Genomic DNA, 26551 nt, shown 5'->3' on the forward strand with positions numbered 1-26551 from the left:
ACAAAATTTCTAGAGAGTGCTCCTGAACAGGAGAGAGTAATTGTTCACACATTTCCCACTGAGGACAATTCAGATTATGATGATGATTTTACTGATTACAGTGGTACTGAGAGTGACAGTGATAGCTCAAAGAGCTCAGTTGACACAGTCATTGAGAGGAAATCTCACACAATGGATAGACCTTCACAGGTGAAGGATGTACCACTGTTTACTATTGGAACTGGTTCTCCAAAGAGTCCTGAGACTGAACCAGTGAGCAGAGAGGATCAGCACCTCATACGCAGGTCCGAGAGAGTTACAAAGGGTGTACCACCCAAGAGGTATACAAAAGAGTTTGCTAACTCAGCTGTAGCATGTGTTACTATTGCAGACAACTCAAGACAGGTTGAAGCTGTGTCTAAGTCAGAGACAAAGACACAACAGAGAGTTGCTAAGCGTAACACTACATTCCCTAGTCAAGGTAATGCAGATGCACTCATTCCTTGGAAGACAGACAACCAGAGAGGTACACTGGGGAAACCAGTGGCGGGTAGTTCCAAGGGTGGAACTGAAACAACAGGCAAGTGTTATATGTATAACAACTGTTTGTTTTCTTCTCTGGATCACGCTTTGCTCGCAGCGCACATTGATTCATATGGGGGAGTATGTTACGATATAGAAGCAATGTGGCCGCGAGCTGGTAGCTTGAAAGCAAAACATAATGGGAATGTTGGGACTGTTCCGTGGGAAACAGAGGGACAGTCAATTCACAGTGCAGAGGGCACCGGAATTAGCTCAGAGTGTAATATGAGCTGTACAGGAAGTACAGGTGGAGTTTGTCTCTCGACTGCTGGAGCTTGAAGAGAGCAGTCATGATTTTTGTAACGCTGCAAAGACAGAAATAAAGGAATGTAAATACGTTTCTGTCTATCTCTTTCCCCTGCCTGGGGGGGCAGGAAAGAGGGGGTGTGTTCTTCTCACTCTGAGAAGAATCGCCTATCGCGACCTCTGCCTGGATCCTGCTGGGGAATGCAGACAGGGAGGTCAACAGGAGATCAAGCCGGGTGCCTGGAGAGTGGCCAGTTTCTCCTGATAAAGGCTTGATTCCCAACACACTCTAGGCAACAGGAAAATGTTGTACTTGACTGCTTCAGTGAAGATACATTCCACACCACTGAATGTTTCCGTCCAAGGTCATCCCACTCTTGTTTTTCTCTCCCCCCCCAGCCAGCCTCCGTACGCTTGAGTGTGATTGGCCAGCTGAGGGCTCTGACCCACCTCGATGGACTTCTGATCACTGAGGATGAGGCGGCAGCTGCCATCCAGTTCATGGCAGACTCGAAAATCACGCAGGTTAGACAGCCTGGGTTTGTTTGCTCATTTAAGGCAGCGGCAACGAAGAGTTCACGGCCCGAGTGGGGCATCTCCTCATGGGCAAACCTTTGGAGGGAGGGGAGCAAGGTGTAGTGGGGTCAGCGCTGTCTTTAGCATATGCGCCGCCGGGGTGCAAAGATCTGCCCAGCACCCCTAAATTTCACGTGCACGGCGCCGTTGTGAATGACAGGCGCCACCGCTGGCACGGCACATGTTTGGTAAATGAGTGCACAAAGTCGAAAGTCCTTTAGTGAAACAGTAGGTATACATTTCGGTAATACCTAGGCGTATATGTATTTTGTTTTTTTAGCTTGATCAAAATTATTTATTTCATAACAGGTAGATAGTGAAGAGATTAGGCAGCTTCAGCGGCAGGCGCCTGGCGCCCCCCCCCCCGAATTCGGCGCCTGGGTGCCCCGCACCCCTTGCACCCCCGGGTAAAGACGGCCCTGAGTGGGGTAGCAGAACTGGAAATAATGCCAATATATTTCACGCCTGACGACGCATGTGCCCTTTGATTTTCAGATAGTACATGGGTAGACAAGTCGAAGAAGCCCGGGACACAAATTTTCAAGGCCCTCTAGCGGCTTGGGCGGCTCATTTGCCAGGATTTAGCGTTAAGTCTGAAAGTGTCTACTCAGTTCTGACCAGACTTTGTTTTGTGGGCATTCCCAAGAGGGGATGCGCGAAGGATATGCAACAGGAGATCCATTTGGGTCCTGTACGTATGTCCACCAAGATTTCCACAACCACCCCATACTCTGAGCTGCAGACCCACAGACTGCAGGAACAGCTTTTTGTTTTAGAGGGTCCGTAAACAGAGCGGGGGAGAAGTCAGAACAATGGTCAGTTTGGTTGGGTTGGGAAGCCTCCGCGTGCTATTGGACCCCATCTCCCATCAGTCCCGGCCAGCATGGGCCAATAGCGAGGGATGATGGGAGTTGCAGTCCAGTGACAGCTGGGAGAGCCACAGGTTCCCCACCCTTGAGGTAGGCAGAGCTAGTTTTCTGTTAAGCTGATGGTCTCTCCACCAGTGAGTTTCTTCATCCACCTTGCAAGCTTTACACACTGGAAAGCCAGTGTGGTGTAGTGGTTAAGAGCGGTGGACTCGTAATCTGGTGAACCGGGTTCGCTTCCCCGCTCCTCCGCATGCAGCTGCTGGGTGACCTTGGGCCAGTCCCTCTTCTCTGAAGTCTCTCAGCCCCACTCACCTCCCAGAGTGTTTGTTGTGGGGGAGGAAGGGAAAGGAGAATGTTAGCCGCTCTGAGACTCCTTCAGGTAGTGATAACGCGGGATATCAAATCCAGACTCTTCTATAGAAAGCCGAAAGTATGCTTGGCCTACCCAGAAATGAGCAAAATGAGCCTGCTCTAGCAAGGTTGGGAGAGGGGGAGAAATCCCCACTCACACATTTGCTTTAAAAATGTCTCCAAGGGTGATTCGATTGGGTTACGAAACTGCGCGTTCGTCTGCTGCTTGCCTTCATTTTGGTGGTTTCGTTCCTCCAGGCGTCTCTGGTGGAGAATTCTCGGACGGACCAAGAAAGGCTTCGCATACTGAGCATCCTTCCTCAGGCCGTGATCCTGACCCAGATTAGCAAGAACAGAGTGGACGTGTTTCAGAACAACTGGCCTTCTCGGGTAAAGGGAAAACCTTATCAAATACCATGTGCTCGTAAAATCAGATCTCCTGAAATTTTGTGAGCGGGTCCACCATTTCTGGGGCCTTCTGTGCCACCCCCATTGCCATTCTCTAACTCTAAAGGACTTTCCCGCAGAAGCCACTTAGAACCAGATTCCCCTCCACTCCGTAGGAGAAAAAGATAGCAGGGTCTCTTTAATAATAATAATAATAATAATAATAATAAATTTTATTTATATCCCGCCCTCCCCAGCCAAAGCCAGGCTCAGGGCGGCTAACAACAAACAAATAATCAAACAATCAAATAATCCAACATTCTAAAACATTTCATTATAAAAATTAATTAAAATCAAATTAATGGCAACCGTTAAGCAAAGTTCTGTGCAGGTTGCCAGAGGAGGGAGTCAGGCTGGGCCCTGACCAAAGGCCTGGTGGAACAACTCTGTCTTGCAGGCCTTGCGGAAAGATGTCAGGTCCCGCAGGGCCCTAGTCTCTTGTGACAGAGCGTTCCACCAGATTGGAGCCGCAGCCGAGAAAGCCCTGGCTCTAGTTGAGGCCAGCCTAACCTCTCTGAGGCCTGGAACCTTCAGGATGTTTTTATTTGCAGACCGTAGGTTCCTCTGTGGGGCATACCAGGAGAGGCGGTCCCGTAGGTACGAGGGTCCTGGGCCGTATAGGGCTTTAAAGGTTAAAACCAGCACCTTAAACCTGATCCTGTACTCCACCGGGAGCCAGTGCAGCTGGTATAGCACCGGATGAATGTGATCTCGCAGTGAAGACCCCGTAAGGAGTCTCGCTGCGGCATTCTGCACCCGCTGGAGTTTCTGGGTCAGTCTCAAGGGCAGCCCCACGTAGAGCGAGTTACAATAATCCAGTCTGGAGGTGACCGTCGCGTGGATCACAGTGGCTAGGTCAGGGCGAGAGAGATAAGGGGCCAACTGCTTAGCTTGGCGGAGATGAAAAAATGCCGCCTTTGTTATAGCTGTAATCTGCTGTAGCTCCCAAAGTGGGCAGTACTGCCCCCCCGGGGGGGTCAGTAGGATGATTTAGGGGGTGCTAGAGGCAAGGGGGCTGCTGGAGATGTAGACAACTGTCAGCCTTTGGAAGGCTGGCATCACTGCATCAACTTCATAAAGTTTTGTTGAATTACCGTATTTTTCGCTCCAAAAGACGCACCAGACCATAAGGTGCACCTAGTTTTGGGAGGAGGAAAACAAGAAAAAATTATTCTGAATCCCAGAAGCCAGAACAGCAAGAGGGATAATGCGTGGCTGTTCTGGCTTCTGGGATAACCGCGCCAAGCCTCTTCAGGGCAGCGGGATGAAGGCTCCCCCTGCCCGGAAGAGGCTGCGCGGGGCTAAGGCAGAAGCCAGGACAGGTGCGTCACTGAAGGGGCGCTGCACAGTTCTCCCTCTCAGAGAGGGAGAACTGCGCAGCGCCCCTTCAGCCAAGCTGCAGAAGGAACAGAAGGAGACCCTTCTGTTCCTCCTTTGGCTTCCAGGACAGGCGCTGCGCATAGAGGGAGAACTGCACAGCGCCCCTTCAGCGAAGCAGGAGGAGGAACAGAAGGGGCTCCGTTCCTCCTCCCACTTCACTGAAGGGGCGCTGCGCAGCTGTCCCTCTCTGTGCAGCGCCATTCATTCCATAAGACGTACTCAAATTTCCCCTTACTTTTTAGGAAGAAAAATGTGCGTCTTATGGAGCGAAAAATACAGTAAATAAACTAGCTTTAATTAAATAAGTGTGCAATTAGCTGCTCCTTTTTTTGGAATTTTATTGGGTCATTATCTTACCTTAGTGGCTCGTGGAAACAGCTATTCTGAATAAGGGTAGGGGGCACTGGGAATGATTTTTTGGAATGAAGCAGGTGGAACGGAAAAGTTTGCGTTTGACAGATAAGATAAAAGCAGACTGTTCCAAAATCCCTTCCGTGGCTCCATTTCAGAGTAAGCAGTTTGTGGTTATAATGGAGCCGCCTTCCTCTGACCAGTCAGGCTAACGGTCCATCAAGCTGACTGATAGGCAACCATTTCCCAAGCTCTCTGGACAAACCTCAGGTCCAGCTCCTTTCAGCATAGTGCACGGGGGCACAGTTCTCATTCTCCCTCCTCAATGACCACCCACCGTTCGTAGTCCGTTCCACAAAATAAGGCCATTGGACAAGGCAGTCCAGGGAGATCCTCAGGCACCCTGACCTGTCACAGTCTGTGTTGCGGCCCATCATCCAGAATCATGTTAATTTGCCATGTAGAAAAGGTTAAAAGCTCCTCTGTCAGTTCGATTTGTTGCGCGGCGCATAGCATAGCTAGAGGAGAACACATTTGGGCAGATGAGCATAGCGTTCTGCTCTTTGTACATTAAGGGAAGCGCATTCACAGAGGCTGCCAAGAGAGGCGGACGTTTCAGCCCATGGTGTCAACATTACACTGTGTGACATCGGTGCCAAAGGTGATTCGTATCGGGGGAAGGACACATTTTTGCTGAAAACATATATGCATTGCAACAAGAGGCGAAAAGAGAAACCTCTGGGGGTTGTCGGGGAGGTAGTTACTGGGTTTCAGAGAGATGGGTCCATAACACACCTCAGTTACCTGTCCACGGGAGAATCTTTTGAAAGCCGCTGTCTCACTGCCTCAGTCTCCACCTCTGTAAAATGGGAATCCTGGGAAGCTAGATTCCCACATTATTGTGAAGATGAAAGCAAGTAATGAGATATAAATCGGCATAGCAGCACTGCGTTTTATGGTTTATCCTTTTTTAAAGTGTCAATAAGAAATTTTAAAGTGTTGGCGATCAGTCGAAATTTAGGCAGGTATTAGCCTCTGTACATTATTGTTTAAATGCAGCACCCAATGTGCAAACACACTCACAGAAACTGAACTATAGAAATAGTGATTATTATTATCATTACAGTCATACCTTGTGTTGCGTTTGCTTCAGGTTGAGTGTTTTCAGGTTGTGTCCCACGGCGACCCAGAAGTACCGGAAAGGGTTACTTCCGGGTTTCGCCGCATGCGCAGACACGCAAAATGACAATATGTGCATGCGCAGAAGTGACAAATCACAACCCGCAGCTGCGCAGACGCGGGTTGCGTTCTGCTCATGCTGCGAACGGGCCTCTGGAACGGATCCCGTTCGCAACCAGAGGTACCACTGTATTATTATTTATTACAGTTGTTAGTCGCTTTATACAAGAAGAAAAGACTCAGTGAAATTCAACGAGATAAAATATGCTCCTGTCTGTCGTTCAGGGTAGGATAGGCTGTGCACCAAACATCATGTGCACTGATGACTCTCATACCTAGAATCCCGAATTCATTGATTCAGCAGAATTATACAGTTATGATTGTGTTTTCTCCTCCCCCCCTCCCCCTGCCCTAACAGATCACGGTGTTAGACCTTGACGGGCAACATCTCAGCAGAATCAGTGGCTTGGACAAACTGGAGAATTTGCGGTGGGCATCCTTTAGCAACAACAACCTCACTAAAATAGAAGGGCTGGATACTTGCCAAAATCTGGAGGAGCTCACGGTAGATGGAAACTGTATCACAACCCTCGAGGGTAAGGTATTTTGCATGCTCCGTTCCGAATATCCACAGCTTTGGGCGTTCCTGGACTTGGCTCTGCTCCCAGGGAGGAGGCCGGGGCCAGGAGCACTTCTGCACAGCGGCAGCTTTTGCAAGAGCTTTGCCATTTCCTGGAGAAGAAGGGCGTCACATGATTGTCCGCCTTGGAGAAGCAGTGCTTCGAAAGGGCAGCTTTCAGTTCAGGGCCCTTGATACTCGATGGCACTGGCTTCTGAATTGTTTCTGGGTCCATGGGTGTAGCCAGGATTTATGTTACAGCGTGGGCAGGACAGCCACCCGTCACCATCCTCTGTCTCTTTCTCGCAGATTCGGAATGAAGTGTCTCAACAACAGTTGTTTGTTTATTATTATTGTTGTTGTTTAGTCGTTTAGTCATGTCCGACTCTTCGTGACCCCCTGGACCAGAGCACGCCGGGCACTCCTGTCTTCCACTGCCTCCCACAGTTTGGTCAAACTCATGCTGGTAGCTTCGAGAACACTGTCCAACCATCTCGTCCTCTGCCGTCCCCTTCTCCTTGTGCCCTCCATTTTTCCCAACATCAGGGTCTTTTCCAGGGAGTCTTCTCTTCTCATGAGGTGGCCAAAGTATTGGAGCCTCAGCTTCAGGATCTGTCCTTCCAGTGAGCACTCAGGGCTGATTTCCTTCAGAATGGATCGGTTTGATCTTCTTGCAGTCCATGGGACTCTCAAGAGTCTCCTCCAGCACCATAATTCAAAAGCATCAGTTCTTCGGCGATCAGCCTTCTTTATGGTCCAGCTCTCACATCCATACATTATTATTATTATTATTATTATTATTATTATTATTATCATCATCATCATCATCATCATTTTACTTTGTCAAAGTAATAATCATACATAAATAAGAATAAAAATGTGCACCCCACCACCGAGACCATTCCATTGCAACTATCCAACCTCCCAAAATTTCAGCACCTCTTGCGATTGTTTGACCCCTTTCCGTTTTAGCAGTACAATCGTACCTCTTGTTACATCAGTCTCCGGTTGTGTTTTTTAGGATACGAACACAGCAAACCCGGAAATGTATACTTCCAGGTTTTGCCCTGCGTGCATGCGCATAAACACTCTATCGCGCCATGCGCATGCGCAGAAGCCGTGCTCTAGTTGCGGACTTTTCGGGGTGCAAATGGCAGCCCGGAATGGATCGAGTCCGTAACTAGAGCTAGCACTTTACAAATTCTACAAACACCCTCCATATCTCCTCAAAATCATTTCTCCTGGGTATTCCCCATCTTACCTTAATGGCACACGTTAATTTATCATTAATAGCTATATCCCACACCTCTTTATACCATTCTTCCTTTTTATATTCTGTTTGCCCCTTCCACTTCCTAGCTATCATAATTCGTGCAGCTTTCAATAAATTTGTGAGCAGGTCCTTCATAGCCTGCGAACCTTTCACCCCATGGTAAATTGATAATAATGCTACCTCTGGACTTTTGATTACTGTTATCTTCTTAAACACCCTTTGCTAGAAAAATTGTACATATTTATACCCCCGCCACATGTGAACATAATTCCCAGTTTCCTAGGAACAACAGTTGTTTTAAATTACATTTTTTTGACCACCAGTGCTCTGAGAAATATGTCAAAACCTTCAGTCATTTTAAAACTAGTCAAATTTTTAATAATTAACACCAGGGTGTACCTTTCATGTGGTTAAAGAGAATATTTTGCAAAATTACAAAGAGCACACCTTTTTTTATCTTATTTTTTAAAAAATCTTAACTTTTCTCGGATTTGCTGAAAACGATGAAAAGCTTCCAGAACCAAGCTCCCTGCGATGTGATTGGTCAATTCGCGGAAGCCACGCCTATTGCTCAGTTGGGTTGCCAGTTTTTTATTATTTATTCATTTATTTAATTTGCCGGGGGGGGGGGAGGCAGACAATTTTGTCCCTTTGCCTTGCTTTCTCTGCTTCCGCTTGAGAAATAATCGTTGTCGTCGGTTTATTTAGTTACTTAATGTACTGTACTTAAATATATGGTGGTACCTCGAAGTCCAACGGAATCCATTCCAGAAGTCCATTTGACTTCCAAAACGTTTGGGAACCAAGGCGCTGCTTCCGATTGGCTGCAGGAAGCTCCTGCAGCCAATCGAAAGCCACGGAAGCCATGATAGTTTCCAAAGAACAATCACTTCCGGGTTTGCGGCATTCGGGAGCCAAAAGGTTCGTTCGACTTCCGAGATACGACTGTCCCGCCTCTTCCCCAAGCCAGGATTCAAGGTGGCTTCCAACGTCTACAAAACATTGTTCTCAAATGCATAGTGAAAAACTGGTTAAGAGCAATATTTCTGGTTCGTTGAGATTCTTGCCTTGCAGGGGGTTGGTCTAGATGACTCATGGGACACCTTCTGACTCCACATTTCTAGGAAGAGTTAAAATACACCAAAATACATTTAGAACCAGCAGTTAAGATAGTTTGCCTTGACGGAAGCCCGGTGATCGGCACTTCGGTTTTCAAAGACCTGTCTGAACAGGAAGGACTTGGCCTTCATCACTGTTGTTGTTGTTGTTAAGGGAAGGAGTTCCACAATATGGAAGCAGCCACAGAGAAAGCTCGCTCCCTTGTGTCACAGCTCTCGCCAGAAACGTTCTTTCTTCCCCTTCCCCAGGCATTTCGAAGCTCTGCAAGCTCATGAGGTTGAGTGCCAACAACAATCACCTCACCAGCCTGGAGAGGAATGTTTTTGATAACTTGTCTCACCTCCATTATCTCTCTCTGGAGAACAACCGGATCACTTCTTTGGCGGGCTTGCAAAAAGCCTATGCGCTCATTGAACTCTACATAAGCAACAACTACGTTTCCTCCAACCAAGAAATATATCAGCTGAAGGTAAAGGGGGGGACACCGCCACTTTAAAAGCGTGAATGAAAGTCAATCACCCATCTCCTACTACCCTCCTGAGAAAAACCCCACCCCACCCTCCCACTATATACAGTGGTACCTCAGGTTAAGTACTTAATTCGTTCCGGAGGTCCGTACTTAACCTGAAATTGTTCTTAACCTGAAGCACCACTTTAGCTAATGGGGCCTCCTGCTGCTGCCGCACCGCCGGAACACGATTTCTGTTCACATCCTGAAGCAAAGTTCTTAACCTGAAGCACTATTTCTGGCTTAGCGGAGTCTGTAACCTGAAGCATATGTAACCTGAAGTGTACGTAACCCGAGGTACCACTGTATAATGGTCTGGTGACTTCTGTTTCAGTGTATCTCAAAAAGTGTGCGTGCACATGAAAGCTTATGCCAATAACAAACTGAGTTGGTCTCTAAGGTGCTACTGGACAGTTTTTTTATATATTTTCGACTGCATCAGACCAACATGGCTACCTACCTGAATGAAACTCTTGTGAGTATGTAGCGTCATGCCAAAGAGAAGGGATTGTGAACCACTGAGTCTGTTACCCCTCAAATGGAAACACAGCTATTCTTTGAAATTCTTGGTTTTGGTATTTGGTTAAATATAAAATATGGTAGTGTTATAAAAATAGAATTCTCTGGATGGCTAGATCCAGGTTTGGGGCCAGTGCTCTTTGGTGAGAGAGCCCCAGTAGAGATTTAAAATCACAAAGTATACAGCAAAGTAATGCTTGGAAATGTAAGCTGTTGCAACAATAAATATACCCCCTTCTAAGTTGCTTCCAAAGTTCCCCTTACTTCCCTTAATGTAGAAAGAAATCACATGTTTGGTAGGTTAAAAGTGGTTTACTTACAGACTCTTCAAAGGTCAGATTCATGTGCTTTTCCATACGGCAGTAAGAAAACACAGGCAGTAAGACTTAGTTTCTAAATTGTATAGAAACACAAAGATTGCTTTCTTAAGCCATGTGGTCTAAGCTTGGAGCATCCAACTCCGTACTAGTAGGGTTCACACAGTGGAAAGGTGGAAAGTGGGAGAACCAGACGCTTGATAACACCAGCCTTCTTTTCCAGGGTCTAAACAATCTGGTCATCCTGGACATGTATGGAAACCTGATCGTTTGGAAGCAGGATAACTACCGCCTCTTTGTAATTTTCCATATCCCATCTCTGAAAGCCTTGGACGGTACCGCAGTGGTGAGCTCCTTTTCTACATAAAGGATATGTATAAAACTTTTATGTCTTATAAGCAAAGAAGGCAGTCAGCCCCAATCAGAGAATACAGAGTCAGTGTTGAATATTGTGCTTTGTTGAATATTGTGTTGAATATTGGGACCTTGGGGCAAATGTAGGGTGGCCATATTTCAAAAAGGAAAAACCAGGACACCCCAAAAATTGTTGAGTTCTCGCAGTGAGGGAACCGCCAGAAGGCCCTCGGCACTGGACCTCAGTGTCTGGGCAGAGTGATGTGGGTGGAGACGCTCCTTCAGGTATACTGGACCGAGGCCGTTTAGGGCTTTCAGGATCAGCACCAACACTTTGAATTGTGCTCAAAAACGTACTGGGAGCCAATGTAGGTCTTTCAAGACCACTGTTATGTGGTCTCGGCGGCCACTCCCAGTCACCAGTCTAGCTGCCACATTCTGGATTAGTTGAAGTTTCCAGGTCACCTTCAAAGGTAGTACAAGCAAGAGATAACTAGAGCATGCACCACTCTGGTGAGACAGTCTGTGGGCCGGTAGGGTCTCAGCCTGCATACCAGATGGAGCTGGTAGACAGCTGCCCTGGACACAGAATTGACCTGCGCCTCCATGGACAGCTGTGAGTCCAAAATGACTCCCAGGCTGCGCACCTGGTCCTTCAGGGGCAGTTATCCCATTCAGGACCAGGGAGTCCTCCACATCTGCCCGCCTCCTGTCTCCCAAAAAAGTACTTCTGTCTTGTCAGGATTCAACCTCAATCTGTTAGCTGCCATCCATCCTCCAACCGCCTCCAGACCTTCACCGCCTTCACTGGTTCTGATTTGAGAGGTAGAGCTGGGTATCATCCGCATATTGATGGACACCCAGCGCAAACCGCCTGATGATCTTTCCCAGCGGCTGCATGTAAATGTTGAAAAGCATGGGGGAAGAGAACGGAACCCTGAGGCACCCCACAAGTGAGAGCCCAGGGGTCTGAATACTCATCCCCCAACACCACTTTCTGAACACGGCCCAGGAGGAAGGAGCGGACGCAGATGTGCTGTGTACACTCTGCGAATAACGACTTTCTTCTTATCTCTCTCCTGAATCTTCCAACATCCGGCTTCAATCTTCTAACTTTCATTTCGGCTCTCAGTTAAAAATAAATTAATGTCCTCAATGCAGGAAGCAGCTGAAACTGAAAACGCTAAAGATTTATTTGGGGGCAAACTTAATGCGGATATGGTTGCGGAAAGACTGGGCCATTCCAACTTCAGCAAAATGCAAGAATTAAATTGGACGGCCTCTATGATCAGGTCAGTAATATTTTTAACACGAGTGACAAGGACTGTGGGCAGCTGCCCAGCTCTGATTGACAGCAGAGTTCCTAAAACCACACATCGGCGCTTACCACTAATTGTCCCTGAATCCCTTTAAAAAGGGATATGATAGCCATGTTCAAATATATAAAAGGATGTCACATAGAGGAGGGAGAAAGGTTGTTTTCTGCTGCTCCAGAGAAGCGGACACGGAGCAATGGATCCAAACTACAAGAAAGAAGATTCCACCTAAACATTAGGAAGAACTTCCTGACAGTAAGAGCTGTTCGACAGTGGAATTTGCTGCCAAGGAGTGTGGTGGAGTCTCCTTCTTTGGAGGTCTTTAAGCAGAGGCTTGACAACCATATGTCAGGAGTGCTCTGATGGTGTTTCCTGCTTGGCAGGGGGTTGGACTTGATGGCCCTTGTGGTCTCTTCCAACTCTATGATTCTATGAAAAAGTACAGCTCCCACCATGCCTGGCTAGGGATGGGAAGCTCCCTAGAGAAGCCAGCCTGGCTCCCTCCTTGCTGTCCTTCCACTGGTATGTGAAGAAGACCTCCTTATACCAGCAGGCTTTTGGGAACTGGCTGCTTTTAAGGAAAGGGCTGGTGCCTTGATTTGTGTGTGTGTATGAAACATGCAGTGGTTGGAATTGGTCTAAGCTGGACTTGCACGCAGGGGCGGAACAAGGTGGGTAGACTCTGCCCTGTAGGGTGGTAGGTAGACTCTTCGTCGCAAGGTGTAATGAGTATGAGTTACTCGTGCGTAAACTGGTGCCTCTCTAGGCTAATTTGCCTTGTTAAACCTTTCTGACTGCACAGCCCTTTCTCATCGTGGCTGCCTCAGTCGCTGGCAGAATCCGTCAGTGGGCGTTTCTTGAACCTCTTCCAACATAAAAGTTGTTTGACACCCAGTCTCCTCCTCCTCTCACTGCGTGGGAGTCTTCTGCGCAGGGAGGGCGTGGGTAGCGGAGGACCTGTCCCCTCCTCACTGAGGTCCAGTGAAGAGTCCTGGAGCCCTCTCTCCGATTCCCCCATCTGCCCCCCTTTATCCCTGGTGTTGCGCTTAAATGCTTCCCCCTCTACTGAGCTGTTTCTCCCCCTGCTGCTGGGTCCTTCGCCAGCATCATCTAGGAGCCTCCCCTTCGCCTCTCGCTCCGATGTCAGTTCCCTGACACAAGGCATGCGATCTCCGCAAAAGAAAGCTCAACAACTCTGTCTCCCCCCCCCCAAAAAATGAAATAAAGTCAAACCATTTTTGCAGGCAATTTTTTTTTTAAAAAAATTCAATGTCGGGGAGGGTGACAAGAAATTTTTCGGACCAGGTATCACCTGACCTTGCTACGCCACTGCTTGCATGCCTGGAGAGGGAGTGTAGCTCTATGGCAGAGCACAGCCTTTGCACACAGAAGGTACCAGGTTCCATCGCCACCATCTCCAGTTAAATAGATAATGAGTAGAAGACATGGAAAGCCTCTGCCTGAGATTCTGGAGAGTGGCTGCTGCTGCTGCCGGTCAGAGAAGACAATATGGATCTAGCTGGACCAATTGGTCTGCCCTGGAGTAAGGAGGCTTCCTATGTTCCTAGACCAATGTTTTCTTTCTCTGTCTCTCTCTTTTAATTTTTATTTATACTTTTCAGGTTTATACATTTCCTTAATTTTACAGTCATTTTAACATTTCAAAACTTGACTTCCTTCCCCCTCTTTCTGCGGTTCCTTAAAGTTATTGTTTTTTATATCTTCTGCATATCCAAATTCATTTAATTTGCTTTCATTAATATATTTGTATAATATATACTCTTGCTATAACTGGACGCGGGTGGCGCTGTGGGTAAAACCTCAGTGCCTAGGACTTGCCGATCGTAAGGTCGGCGGTTCGAATCCCCGCGGCGGGGTGAGCTTCCGTCGTTTGGTCCCAGCTCCTGCCCACCTAGCAGTTCGAAAGCACCCTTAAGTGCAAGTAGATAAATAGGTACCGCTTTATAGCGGGAAGGTAAACGGCGTTTCCGTGTGCTGCGCTGGTGCTGGCTCGCCAGAGCAGCTTCGTCACGCTGGCCACGTGACCCGGAAGTGTCTTCGGACGGCGCCGGCTCCCGGCCTCTTGAGCGAGATGAGCGTGCAACCCTAGAGTCGGACACGGCTGGCCCGTACGGGCAGGGGTACCTTTACCTTTACCTTGCTATAACTGCAGGTTATTATAATAATTTTTACCTGTTTGCAGTTTATCTGTAAATATTCAATAAACCATTTCCATTCTTTTATAAAAAGTTTGTTATCTTGATTTCTTATTCTTCGGTAAGTTTCACCATTTCTGCATATTCCATAAGTTTTTGTATCCATTTTTCCTTTGTTGGGACTTCTGCTTCTTTCCATTTTGGGGCGAGTAACATTCTTGCTGCTGTAGTAGCACACATAAATAAATTTCTGTATGATTTAAGTAGTTCTGTCCCTATAATTCCCAAAATGTTTTCCATTTGCTTTGAAAAGGGAAAGAAAAGCTCTGTTGGTGCTTCCTTAGAGCATTCCTCAGGGCGGGAAACAGCATCAAGTTTTATTTACCATCCTCCCTCTCTAAATGTCTTCTTTCTTTCTTTCCTTTGTCTGACTCAGAATGGTGGATCTTGCGCCAGCAGACCAGTTTAAGAACATCACCAGCGTGAATTTGCAGAACAACAACCTCACCTCTTTCAGTGGTCTGGTCTACCTCCCTAACATCAAGGTGAGTCATCTGTGCTTCCTATTCTTCCCCTCTCATTCACAGGGAATAGAGTGCAGATATAGATGGCCCTGGTGTGGGTGTGCGAGGGCTATTTCAGACTTACTTTTTAAAAAATTATTACCATTTACTACAACTATGCCCCAGTTTTCAGTCCTGCGTCTCAGTCTTCGTTCTCTCCTCCTCCACGGATTATTATAAGGGTGAATGCTGTGAAGTTCATACATTGCTTTGCAATGTCAAGGATAGTAGCAGCCAGGGGTAGTAGCCTCAGAAGTTCTAGAGAAGGGATGGGGAACCTGCAGCCCTGCAAACGTTCTTGGATTCCCATCAGCTCCAGCCAGCCTGGACCCAGTGGACAGTGATGATGGGAGCTGGATACAGAGGGCCACAGGTTTCCCACCCCGGCTCAAAATGCTGCTGTCAGGAGTGAGGCAGCAGTAAATCACACTGTGCAAGTTAACTCTTTATTAGCCAAAACGTGATCAGCATAGGAGTGTCAGGCTTAATTAAGCAGCTCTTGAGACTGAAGGTTCCCACCTCCTCACAGCTGCCTAAGTCCCCTCTGTAGGGATGCGGGTGGCACTGTGGTCTAAAACACTGAGCCTCTTGAGCTTGCTGATCGGAAGGTCAGCAGTTCGAATCCATGCAACAGAGTGAGCTCCCGTTGCATTGTCCAAGCTCCTGCCAATCTAGCAGTTCAAGAGCATACCAGTGTGAATAGATAAATAGGTACCACTGCGGCAGAAAGATAAACGGCATTTCTGTGTGCTCTGGCTTCTGTCACGACGTTAGTCTGTGGACAAATGCCAGCTCCCTCGGCCTGAAAGTGGAGATGAGGGCCACACCCTATAGTCAAATTCAACTGGACTTAACCATCCAGGGGTCCTTTACCTTTACCTTTACCAAGTCCCCTCCACTCCATGATTTCCCCCCAAGCAATTGGAGACTGTGCCTGCATGTCTCTTCTCCGCCCTTTTCCTGCCTCTTCTGATTCTGGGAGACCTTCTCCCTCTGCCCCCTCATCGTTGTCCCACCACCGCTCCCCGGGTGCTGAGCCTTCTTCCCTTGGGGGTTCCCCAGCTGGTCACTCTCACCATTCTTCTGCATCTAACCAGTCCACAACATCCTAGGACTAAGCAGGTCAGAACTGTGGATCTGTCTTTATTCCCTGTTTGCGCTACTTGCCCCATCCTAGGTCATAGAATCATAGAAAATTATAGAGTTGGAAGAGATCACAAGGGGTCATCTGGTACAACCCAACGCAGAGGGTCAATTATGGGTCCTTTTTACATGGCCAAACTGAATTCACCTGATATCCTCCGACTCCCTTTTTTTATGCAGGTCCTCTGCCTCAACTACAATCACATCGAGTCGATCCTTCCCAGGCAGAAGGTTTCAAATCACTTAACCAACAGGCAGCTGCTGTACCAGAAAGTGACATCCAGCGGCTACGGACAGCAAGGATCTTCCAAAGGAAACAGGTATGGCGTAGATAAGTCCAGCAGGAGCTGCTGAAGACGGACGGGTTTTCTGAGGCCGATCTAGAAGCACCGTTGCTTTGTGAAACCCAGATGGATGATGCTTCCCCTTTGGGAGGTTGGTCTCTGGAGGGAGAACCATTTCTATGCATTTGCAGTGGGGGCTGCCTGCTTCCCAAGTCAGACACCCTGGGTCCCCCTAGTCAACAGCTCCATTTGGAGCTTTTTCTGGGGCACATTCTGATGGGGGTGCAGAGGAGGGGAACTTGTGTGTGAACGACCCAGACTGGTAAACGAAGGCCTTGAGATACTGTGGACAAGTTCCTGGCGGAGGCATGAAGAGAAAACAAATGGAATCTCTCTTGCATCTCGGCCTTTTGTTCCAGACGCGTGAGCCCCTTATATCTGCTTAATCTATGAAAATCAGACTGCTTTGTCCAGCCTTCTCCTCGGTCAGTTTGGTCCAGGTGTACAGTGAGGCTTTTGTGCTTTTCTCAGAAACATCTGGCAAAAGATATGCGTGGGTTTTGCAGGTCTGATATCTCCGAAATACCTTAATCAGGCTTATCAGTCGGGGTATTAAGTCCTTGAACCCTTTAGTTAATTAAAAACTGCTTAATTCCACTGTCTGATTCACGGGGTATCAGTACGACCTTTCCTTCTTAAGGCAATTAAGTCCTCCCTTTCAGCCTGCTTTCAGTAATCATCTCAGGCCTCTTCTGTGTATGAGTATTCTCATAGCAATGGCCATCGGAAGTGTTTGCTCTTTGTGCTTCAGAGCACAGACAGTCCGCCTGTGAGGCCGGATGAGGCGGCCGCCTCGGGTGGCACCTCTTAAGGGGCGTGATTTGGACTCCTTCCATGCAGACTGAAGGTGTAAATGGGTGAATAAACCATATTTCTTAAAGCTGTGACAGTCCCCGCTACATCTTCAGTTCCCCAAAGGAACAAAAACCCTGGATGAGTGCCTGGAACCTCATAGTCTCTTGCCACCACTTGGCAGAGAGCAGGTTTGGCACCCAACTTTTGTAACACCTAAAAATGCGATGTAGGAATATGACCAGTGAGTTTGCACACAAATGCGCGTTCTCCAGGTAGGCCTGTCAAGGGGCCAGGAATGGCTGAAGCTTCCTGCTGATAATGCACCCAGGAACACTCACCTGGGTGCGCTTCTGTGTAATAATAATAATAATAATAATAATAATAATAATAATAATTTATTATTTATACCCTGCCCATCTGGCTGGGTTTCCCCAGCCACTCTGGGCGGCTTCCAACAAAACACTAAAATACAATAACCTATTAAACATTAAAAGCTTCCCTAAACAGGGCTGCCTTCAGATCTCTTCTAAAAGTTTGGTAGTTATTTTTCTCTTTGACATCTGGTGGGAGGGCATTCCACAGGGAGGGTGCCACTACCAAGAAGGCCCTCTGCCTGGTTCCCTGTAACTTGGCTCCCTGTAAAAGCTCCCTGGTTCCCTGTAACACAGCGAGGGAACCGCCAGAAGGCCCTCAGCACTGGACCTCAGTTAACTTAACCTGGCATGCCAGACCCGTAAAGAGGAAGTGCACCGAAACCTCAGAAGTAACCTCCATTTGGCCGATCCCTGACTTTTCCTAAGCAGAGCGGCAGAAGTATTGCATTCTGATGTCTTGCTCCACTTTGCCCTGGCAGCAAAGGGCTGTTGCCAAGGGGTTGTCATAAAACTTTTACTAAACAGAAGCAAACAGCGGTTTCCAGCTGCTCCACTTTTCCTCCTGTCAGGCATTTTGCTGGGGGAAGAGTGGATTTCCATGTTAATGCCCAAAGTCCATGGTGGGGGTTCCAGCTCTGCTGTTTTAACAGCAGCGGGGTGTCCTTGCCCAGCCCTGCTTCAAAGCTCTAGCAAAACTCTGTGCGTTGGGGTGGGGGTGAGCTGTATGTAAATTTCTTTCTTGGCAGTTGGCGGCTGAGCTCTGTCCCCTGACATGGTCCCCTTGTTGTTTCAGGGACGTGGGAGCCAATGAAAGCTTGCCTCCGATCATGGAAAGCTTAGAAGTTCTCCATCTGGGCTACAATGGGATTGCCAGTTTGGCCTCGCTGCAGATTAGCAGGCTAAAAAACCTGAAGTTTCTGTTCCTACAGGGTAAGTAACAACAGTAGTATAAACAGCCATTATCACGTGTTCATATGATACCTTTTTTGGGGGGAGGGGAGATGGAAGAGAGGTCTGTAAGGACGTCTGGGGGGTGGGCTGGAACCCTGAGTTGGAGCACAGCAACATTTGGTTGCAGACTCAGCTTGTAGTATATATAATCCCCAACTAAATGTTACCCATTCGCTTCCCAGAAGCCACTGCAGACTTCTAGACAAGGCCAGAGGTAGACCAGTTGATCTGTGGGGTTTTGTGTGTGTTTGTGTGTGTATATATACAGGGCTTTTTTCCAGCCACAACTCACCGGAACTCAGTTCCAGCACCTCTCAAGTAGGCGCCATTGCCAATATAAGAGAACAAGGGTTTGTAGTGAGTTCCGGCACCTCTTTTTCTAGAAAAATAGCACTGTGCATATGTGTGTTTCTGTGTGTGTTGTATTTTATAAGGTTTTATTAAGACTTTTCATAATACATTACAATAAAAAACAAACTAAATAAAAATAAAAATACAAAGTCCTCTTTCGTAGGTAAATTTTAACTTAAGCAATCCAATCTGGCTTGTCCAGATTGGTTTTGATCCTGGTAAATCCCCTTTGTTCCCTCTTCAAAAGAACAAAGACACAACAGTCTTCTTTAAAAGTATAACAAGAAGTTTACTTACATTCAGTTCACAGTAGGTTCCCTGAAGGCAGGTTTTAGCTTGTAGTTACAGGAAAGAGAGTGGGTTCATCCCATGTAGGGATATGAGCCCATGTGCTGCTGGCTGAGAGCCAGCAGACAGCAAAATACATCAAGAGAACAGCATCAAGAGTTGAAGAAGTCAACAGAGCAAGAGGAGGATGGCTGCGTGACTGTCCCTTTTTACAGGGTCTCACAGGGTCACGCCCATCTACCTGGTCACAAGCAGGGGGAGACCAGGTATGACAGGAAGTCCTCCTGGCTGGAGTAACATCCCCCTGTGTGTCCGCTCTGGGCAAACAGGAAGTGTTGTACTTGACTGCTTTTGTTACATCCCACATCCTTTGCTCTTGCCATTGCAGGCAACGAGATCAGCCAGATTGAGGGGCTTGACGGCCTGCAGCTTCTACAGGAATTGGTGCTGGATCATAACCGACTCAAAGCAATCCATGAGAATTCGTTTGCTAAGCAGAGCTCCCTGGTGGCGCTTCACCTGGAGGAGAACCGCCTGAGAGAACTGAACAATTTGCATTGCTTGGTGAAGCTGCAGAAGCTTTTCCTTGGCCTCAATAGAATTCAGGTACAGTGGATCTGGTGGGAGAGAGCGGAGCAAGCCTCCCCCGACCTGGCGCCCTCCAGATGTGTAGGAGCTGCAGTCTAAAACAGCTGGGGGGCACCAACTTGGGGAAGGGCTGGGTGCAAAAGGTTCCAGTGCTGAATTCTGCACTCAGCTTGTCTTTTGCTGTTAGGAAAGAGAAAATCTATCCATTTTGGTTTCTCTCCGTTTCTCATTTTTCCAAAGTGCAGTTTTTCAATTTCCGCATCTGTTTGCAAATTCTTGTTTTAAAAAACCCTCTTGAAGCTTCATCGGCAAATTCCTCCTAATGATCACATATTTGTATCCAGCTTTGGCTAGAACACACCTTTTTTGCAAATGAATTTTTCCTAATGCAATGCATGCTTCTGTGTTATGTGAGCATTTGATTGCATACTATACCTTGGTATATGCATTTTATTTGGTACACTTGGCTGGAGCACTGCAAAAATCTGGAGAAGCGCAGATTTGAAAGGATGGTTGTGTTTCGATTGACTCACTGTTTTGGGAAGGGTGAATTAGGTAGGCTTGCCTTTGAAGGGGGACTGGAATAAATTTCTGCCCCATCCCTAATTGCAATGGATCTTGTGCTGCTATCTCTTAGGATAGTACTACTACTACTAATAATAATAATAATAATTTATTTATACCCTGCCCATCTGGCTGGGCTTCCCCAGCTACTCTGGGCGGCTTCCAAAAAAATATTAAAATACAGTAATACATCAGACATTAAAAGCTTCCCTAAACAGGACTGCCTTCAGATGTCTTCTAAAAGTCTGGTAGTTGTTGTTCTCTTTGACATCTGGTGGGAGGGCGTTCCACAGGGAGGGTGCCACTACCGAGAAGGCCCTCTGCCTGGTTCCCCGTAACTTAGCTTCTCTCAGTGAGGGAAATGCCAGAAGGCCCTCGGCGCTGGACCTCAGTGTCCGGGGTGGAGACGCTCCTTCAGATATACTGGACCGAGGTCATTTAGGGCTTTAAAGGTCAGCACCAACACTTTGAATTGTGCTCGGAAACGTACTGGGAGCCAGTGTAGGTCTTTCAAGACTGGTGTTATATGGTCTTGGTGGCCGCTCCCAGTCACCAGTCTGGCGGCCGCGTTCTGGATTACTTGTAGTTTCCGGGTCACCTTCAAAGGTAGCCCCATGTAGAGTGCATTGCAGTAGTCCAAGCGGGAGATCAGTCAAGAAACAATTGAGCCAACAAATGGTCAACTGGGAATTAGGGGTCGTGATTTGAATAGACTGGAATACGAGTGGGAAATCTGTAGCCCTCCAGATTTTGGACCACTACTCCCATCATCCCTGGCCATTCCCCAGGCTGGCTAGGACTGATGGCAGTTGCAGTCCTCCAGTAGTTGGAGGGGCACAGGCTCCCCATTCCTACCCAAAGTGATCCCTGAAGGACTCCATAGCAAAGCTGTATGAAGATTCTTGCATAAGACTGTCAGTGCTTGCATTCCTCAGGAAAGCTTTCAATGGCTCTTGAATACAACCTTTTTTAATCTTGGGACAGGAGTTGTCAGAACTTGAAAAGCTTGATTGTCTTCCATGCATTAAAGAACTCTCGATATATGGAAATCCGGTGAGTAAAGCTGAGGTTTACCTTCATCTCATTAACTATGCACAATCTGTTTAGTAAGTGCTTCGCAGGATGCTGCCTTAAGACTGAAGTGCTCGCAAAGAGGCCGGACATGCTTTAGTTGTGATACCTGCATTGCAGGGGGTTGGACTAGATGACCCCAACTCTACAGTTCTGTGATTCTAGGATCTCATTCTAGAATATTCGGAACTCATTTTCATGATGTTAAGTACAGTGTTTTTTGTGTGTGTGTTGGTATCCCCAAACAGGCCATATACCATTTGACAGTAAATATTTCCATGAGAAAGCCTGGAAATGTTTTGAGTGCAAGACAGTAGTCATTCAATTGTATATGTGCCTTTTCTAAAATGATGCCTTTTAGAAAGCACAATGGGAGGGACAAGACTGAAAGCAGATCCAGAGTTTGTCTTGGACATATGCATGCGCATATGGCAAGTTTAGAAGCAAGATTTCCCTCCATGGGTGCTTACTGTTAAGTATGTTACATCTGTCTTCACTGTTTTGTGTTACATCTGTCTTTGCTGTGTTGTGTTACATCTGTCTTCACTGTGTTTGTTACATCTGCCTTCGCTGTGTTATGTTACATCTGTTAGCTAACTGTAGGGCCTAAACCTGAACCTGAAACTCTGGAAGGGATGTGAGCAAAATGCGCTTGATTTAACACCTGGGTTTCACCACTGTCTCCTTTCTCTCCACATCCCAGGTATCCCGCAAGATTTGCCACCGCCCGCTCCTCGTATTCCACTTACCTAACCTTCAGGTGCTGGATGGAGTAACAGTCACTCCAGAAGAGAGGGCAAGGGCTGAAGTCCATTTGCTAGAACAGCAAGTAAAGCACAATTATTATAATTAAGATCTGCTTAGGCCTCTTACCGTTTTGGGGAGGACCGAGGCAGGTGTGATTCTGTCAGCTCAGAAATTGCCTTTGGTGTCTTCTTTTCCTCTTTAAAAATTCCAGCCTGTTTTTGAGTCGCATTCAGGGGCAGCCATGTTTGGGTGCTGGTATCCGTGACAGTTCAGTAACGAGGGCTCTTTAGATCCACACTGTGGCACAGCTACCTTGAGCTACTGTCAAGTCCCAAAGTGGCACATACCACCCCGCCTGTTATTTTAAATAACAGTTTATGACGGGGGTTGCAAAGTCAGATCATTCCTCTCTTTATTTCTTTTTTTAAAAAACCACCTTCCTGCAGCACCAAACGACATTGAACGTATGCTTGCGATTCACTTTTTATTTTGGGTGAACCATCCCTGCTGCCACCCTCGTTATCGGGGGACAGTCAAATTAGTCCCCACCAACCTTGTTTTCGTCGTTTAGTCGTGTCCGACTCTTCGGACCCCATGGACCAGAGCACGCCAGGCACTCCTGTCTTCCACTGCCTCCCGCAGCTTGGTCAAATTCATGTTAGTAGCTTCGAGAACACTGTCCCACCATCTCGTCCTCTGTCGTCCCCTTCTCCTTGTGCCCTCCATCTTTCCCAACATCAGGGTCTTTTCCAGGGAGTCTTCTCTTCTCATGAGGTGGCCAAAGTACTGGAGTCTCAGCTTCAGGATCTGTCCTTCCAGTGAGCACTCAGGGCTGATTTCCTTCAGAATGGATAGGTTTGATCTTCTTGCAGTCTATGGGACTCTCAAGAGTCTCCTCCAGCACCATAATTCAAAAGCATCAGTTCTTCGGCGATCAGCCTTCTTTATGGTCCAGCTCTCACTTCCATGCATCGACCTTGCTTGACGTATAGATGGGTACAGCCAAGAAGCGGCTTCTGGCAGAGATTTTGGGAGGATGGATTCAATGTGGCTGGGCAAAGGATGGGGTTCTAAAGAAGGAGGATGAAGGAGGATGGCAGAGGAGGGATGAAGGAGGATGGCGGACTGGTTTATGCGATCGATCGAGTGAGGCTTTGAGAGGTAAGACTGAACGATGTGCGATACAAGCTTCTCCTTGCCGCTTTCAGTGTAAGGTCAAATCCTCACACTTGCCTGCGGGAGGTTTGTACGCTTGTGTAATGTAAACAAGACCACACCAGATTTTTAAGCTGTTGTGATTCCAATACGTGCGTCAGGAAGTGCATGCAATATAATTACACTGTCGGTCCCTGAGTACGCTGCAACGTGCTTCCAGAGCTTCTATGGGTGTGCATGTGTGTGTACACAAAAAGTTGTATATATGCAAGCAGTTAATTTCAGACCAGTGATGGTCTGAGCTACACCCCACATCATGTTAGCCACGGGCATTGACTGTGCTGGCTGGAGGTTGGTAGGAATTGGAGCCCATTGACGCCTGCAAGACCACAGGCTCCCATCCTTATTTTAGACTCTGAGCTTAATGGCCTTACATCCCTCTTCCTTCATTGCACAGGATTGGACTAGATAAGCTTTGGGGTCCTTTCCAACTCCACAATTCTGTGATTCTAGCAATTCCTTTGTAGGAGGAGTACCATTCTGTGATACATGTTTGTGCATATGTAATTTGACTACAACAGTATTGGTAGCCTTTTAGGGGTGTAATTTAGGGGTGTCCACCCACAGTCTCTAGCCCAGCTTTCGTCAAGCTGGTTCCCTCAATGTTTTCTACCACGACTCCCAAATCTGGCTGGAGCTGATGGGAGTTGTAGTCCAGAACATCTGGAGGGCACCCGGTTGGTGAAGTCTGCTCTAGTCTGTGTGAAAACTCGCTCCGTTTATGATGCCCCAAGCCCCAGTCCGACAAACACATTAGGCGACATCTTTGCCATGTTTACAGTATCAGAAGCAGCGCCTGCCTCTTTGTAGAGCCAAGAGCTCAGCGGGTTACCTTGCAAAAATGAACACTGGTTCATGTGTGTGTGTGTGTTTTGCTGCTTGAAGATGTGGTGCTTTGTATACAAGGCTTCTAAGTGCTGTGAAGCGGATTGCAGCACGTTGTAAATGCCTTTATTTCCAAACTGACCTATGCTTTTTATACGTTGGACATCACTTAAAAATAAAAAACATGGCCGTATTAGTGCAGCTGCCGAAAGAGTGCTAAGGCCTCGCCTCTCTTAGGAGAGAGGGATTTCTGGGTTTTTCAGAAAGCTTCAGTGAAGATGCTCTGCCTCGTTAACTAGAACAGAACTGAGGCATTATCTCATTAGGCCACCGAAGTGGAACAACAAACGGTTTCTCGGTTTCCTTCGCAACATAAAAACTGCTCTTTCCTAAGTGCTTGTTAGAAAGTTGAGAAGCAAGATCCTCTGTCGTTTCTCTTTGAAAAGTACGTTTTTGGTGTTAAATGTCACAGGGAATTTCGCACGGGAGAAAGCATCTTAATTAGCGCCTTGTTTTCTTCCAGGGTGCTCCGGAAACATTTTGGGAATGGAAGCAGAAAACCAAAACATTAGCCCCCATCCCAACCCCTACATGAGGGTAAAAATGCTATAATGATGAGCCAAATAACGTATAGATTGTTCCCAAAACCCCCTGAATCAATAATAATAATAATAATAATAATAATAATAATAATAATTTATTATTTATACCCCGCCCATCCAATGGTATGGCCGGCCTTGATTGTCATCTTTCCCTGACGAATGCATTTCCTAGGCCTGCCCGACTCCTTTATAAGTTGGAGATACCCCTAGTTTATGGCATCCCTTGGAGAAGGGCTGGTAAAACGGGCAGGACATGGTGACGTCACGCGGAAGAATATCGGTCTTTTGCTCCACCTCCTGCAAGCTTTGCTTGCCTGCAGGATACTGCCAAGTGCATATCCAGTTCAAACTTTGGGTTGAAGTCCTAGCAGGTATAGTGGTACCTTGGTTCTCAAACTCAATCCGTTCTGGAAGTCCAGAACGAAGTCCATTCAAAATCCAACGGCTTCTGATTGGCCCCAGAAACAATGCTGACAGCTGAAACAGACGTTTGGCTTCCAAAAAACGTTTGCAAACCGAAGCACTTACTTCCGGGTTTGCGGCGTCCGGGAGCTGATTTGTTCGACAACTAAGCCGTTAGCGAACCAAGGTGTGACTGTATTCCAGTCCCATCAACTGCTCCTGGAACCAAGGTTCTGTAGACGGGGGGTCGTCCCCCACACTCCTGATTCTGTGGGGCCTATTGTACTTTCCTCATTCCTTCAGCCCTACCTCTATGAGTCATGGGCAGGCCGTGCTTCTGTGTGGAATAATAATAATAATAATAATAATAATAATTTATTATTTATACCCCGCCCATCTGGCTGGGCTTCCCCAGCCACTCTGGGCGGCTTCCCAAAAAAATATTAAAATACTGTAATACATCAAACATTAAAAGCTTCCCTAAACAGGGCTGCCTTCAGATGTCTTCTAAAAGTCTGGTAGTTGTTGTTCTCTTTGACATCCGGTGGGAGGGCGTTCCACAGGGAGGGCGCCACTACCGAGAAGGCCCTCTGCCTGGTTCCCTGTAACTTAGCTTCTCGCAGTGAGGGAACCGCCAGAAGGCCCTCAGAGCTGGACCTCAGTGTGCAGGCTGAATGATGGGGGTGGAGACACTCCTTCAGATATACTGGACCGAGGCCGATTAGGAATATTAAGAAGCACATAAAAACGGTATCGGCAAGAGTGGAAACGAATTTTAAACCCTGAAGCCGAAGGCGGAGAAGAAAGCACTGGTGTTAAACACAATCGACGCAAACTGGCGGCAGTTTCCGAAAGGGATGCATCTGTAGTTTCTTGGGCTCAGGCCCAGTAGGTGCCCAGTCATGCTTGGCTCAGTGGAAAGGGGGAGCATGAAAAAAAATTGTGGCTCACCGTTGCTTCCCTTAGCAGGGAAACAGCTGCGGAGGACTGGGGAGGCAGCACCCAGCTGCGTGCAACAGGGCCCCTCCTGCTCAGAAGGATCCCATTCATCTCTTTGCTTTGCCACTTGCAGAGGCTGCACCCAGAAAATATTAGCGGAGGACGTTTAGAAATGGGCCAATCTACTTCCTCTAGGGGGGAAATATAGCTCAGCTCATTTGCAAACCAATTTTATGCGATCCTGGGGGGAGTTCACCTGGGGGAGGGGGATGCACCAATTCTCAAATCTCCTGCCCGTTTTTTAGGGTTTGTATTTCAACTAGGTTTAACTACCGTATTTTTTGCTCTATAAGACTCACTTTTTCCCTCCTAAAAAGTAAGGGGAAATGTGTGTGCGTCTTATAGAGCGAATGCAGGCTGCACAGCTATCACAGAAGCCAGAACAGCAAGAGGGATTGCCGCTTTCACTGCGCAGCGATCCCTCTTGCTGTTCTGGCTTCTGAGATTCAGATTTTTTCCCCCTTGTTTTCCTCCTCCTGAAACTAGGTGCGTCTTGTGGTCTGGTGCGTCTTATAGAGCGAAAAACACGGTATTTTAAAATTCATTGGTCTTTTGGTCACAGTCTAAAGATGGGATTCACTTTAAGAG

General features: G+C 47.3%; 1 protein-coding gene across 2 annotated transcripts in view; it reads left to right on the forward strand.

Annotated features, from left to right (window-relative positions):
- LRRC9 (leucine rich repeat containing 9) overlaps positions 1 to 26551 on the forward strand; it is a 71590-nt gene that overhangs the window by 39275 nt on the left and 5764 nt on the right. For both annotated transcript variants that reach the window (XM_081006079.1, XM_081006080.1), the window contains 12 exons: positions 1207 to 1332; positions 2862 to 2993; positions 6379 to 6556; positions 9220 to 9440; positions 10539 to 10661; positions 11831 to 11961; positions 14578 to 14686; positions 16028 to 16167; positions 18154 to 18290; positions 19339 to 19556; positions 21087 to 21155; positions 21877 to 22002. In XM_081006079.1, the coding sequence (XP_080862205.1) occupies positions 1207 to 1332; positions 2862 to 2993; positions 6379 to 6556; positions 9220 to 9440; positions 10539 to 10661; positions 11831 to 11961; positions 14578 to 14686; positions 16028 to 16167; positions 18154 to 18290; positions 19339 to 19556; positions 21087 to 21155; positions 21877 to 22002 (1710 nt within the window). The remainder of the gene's footprint in view (positions 1 to 1206; positions 1333 to 2861; positions 2994 to 6378; positions 6557 to 9219; positions 9441 to 10538; positions 10662 to 11830; positions 11962 to 14577; positions 14687 to 16027; positions 16168 to 18153; positions 18291 to 19338; positions 19557 to 21086; positions 21156 to 21876; positions 22003 to 26551) is intronic.

This window comes from Podarcis pityusensis, assembly GCF_964106645.2.
Source record: "Podarcis pityusensis genome assembly, chromosome: 1".
In the NCBI taxonomy this organism is placed as follows: domain Eukaryota; kingdom Metazoa; phylum Chordata; class Lepidosauria; order Squamata; family Lacertidae; genus Podarcis; species Podarcis pityusensis.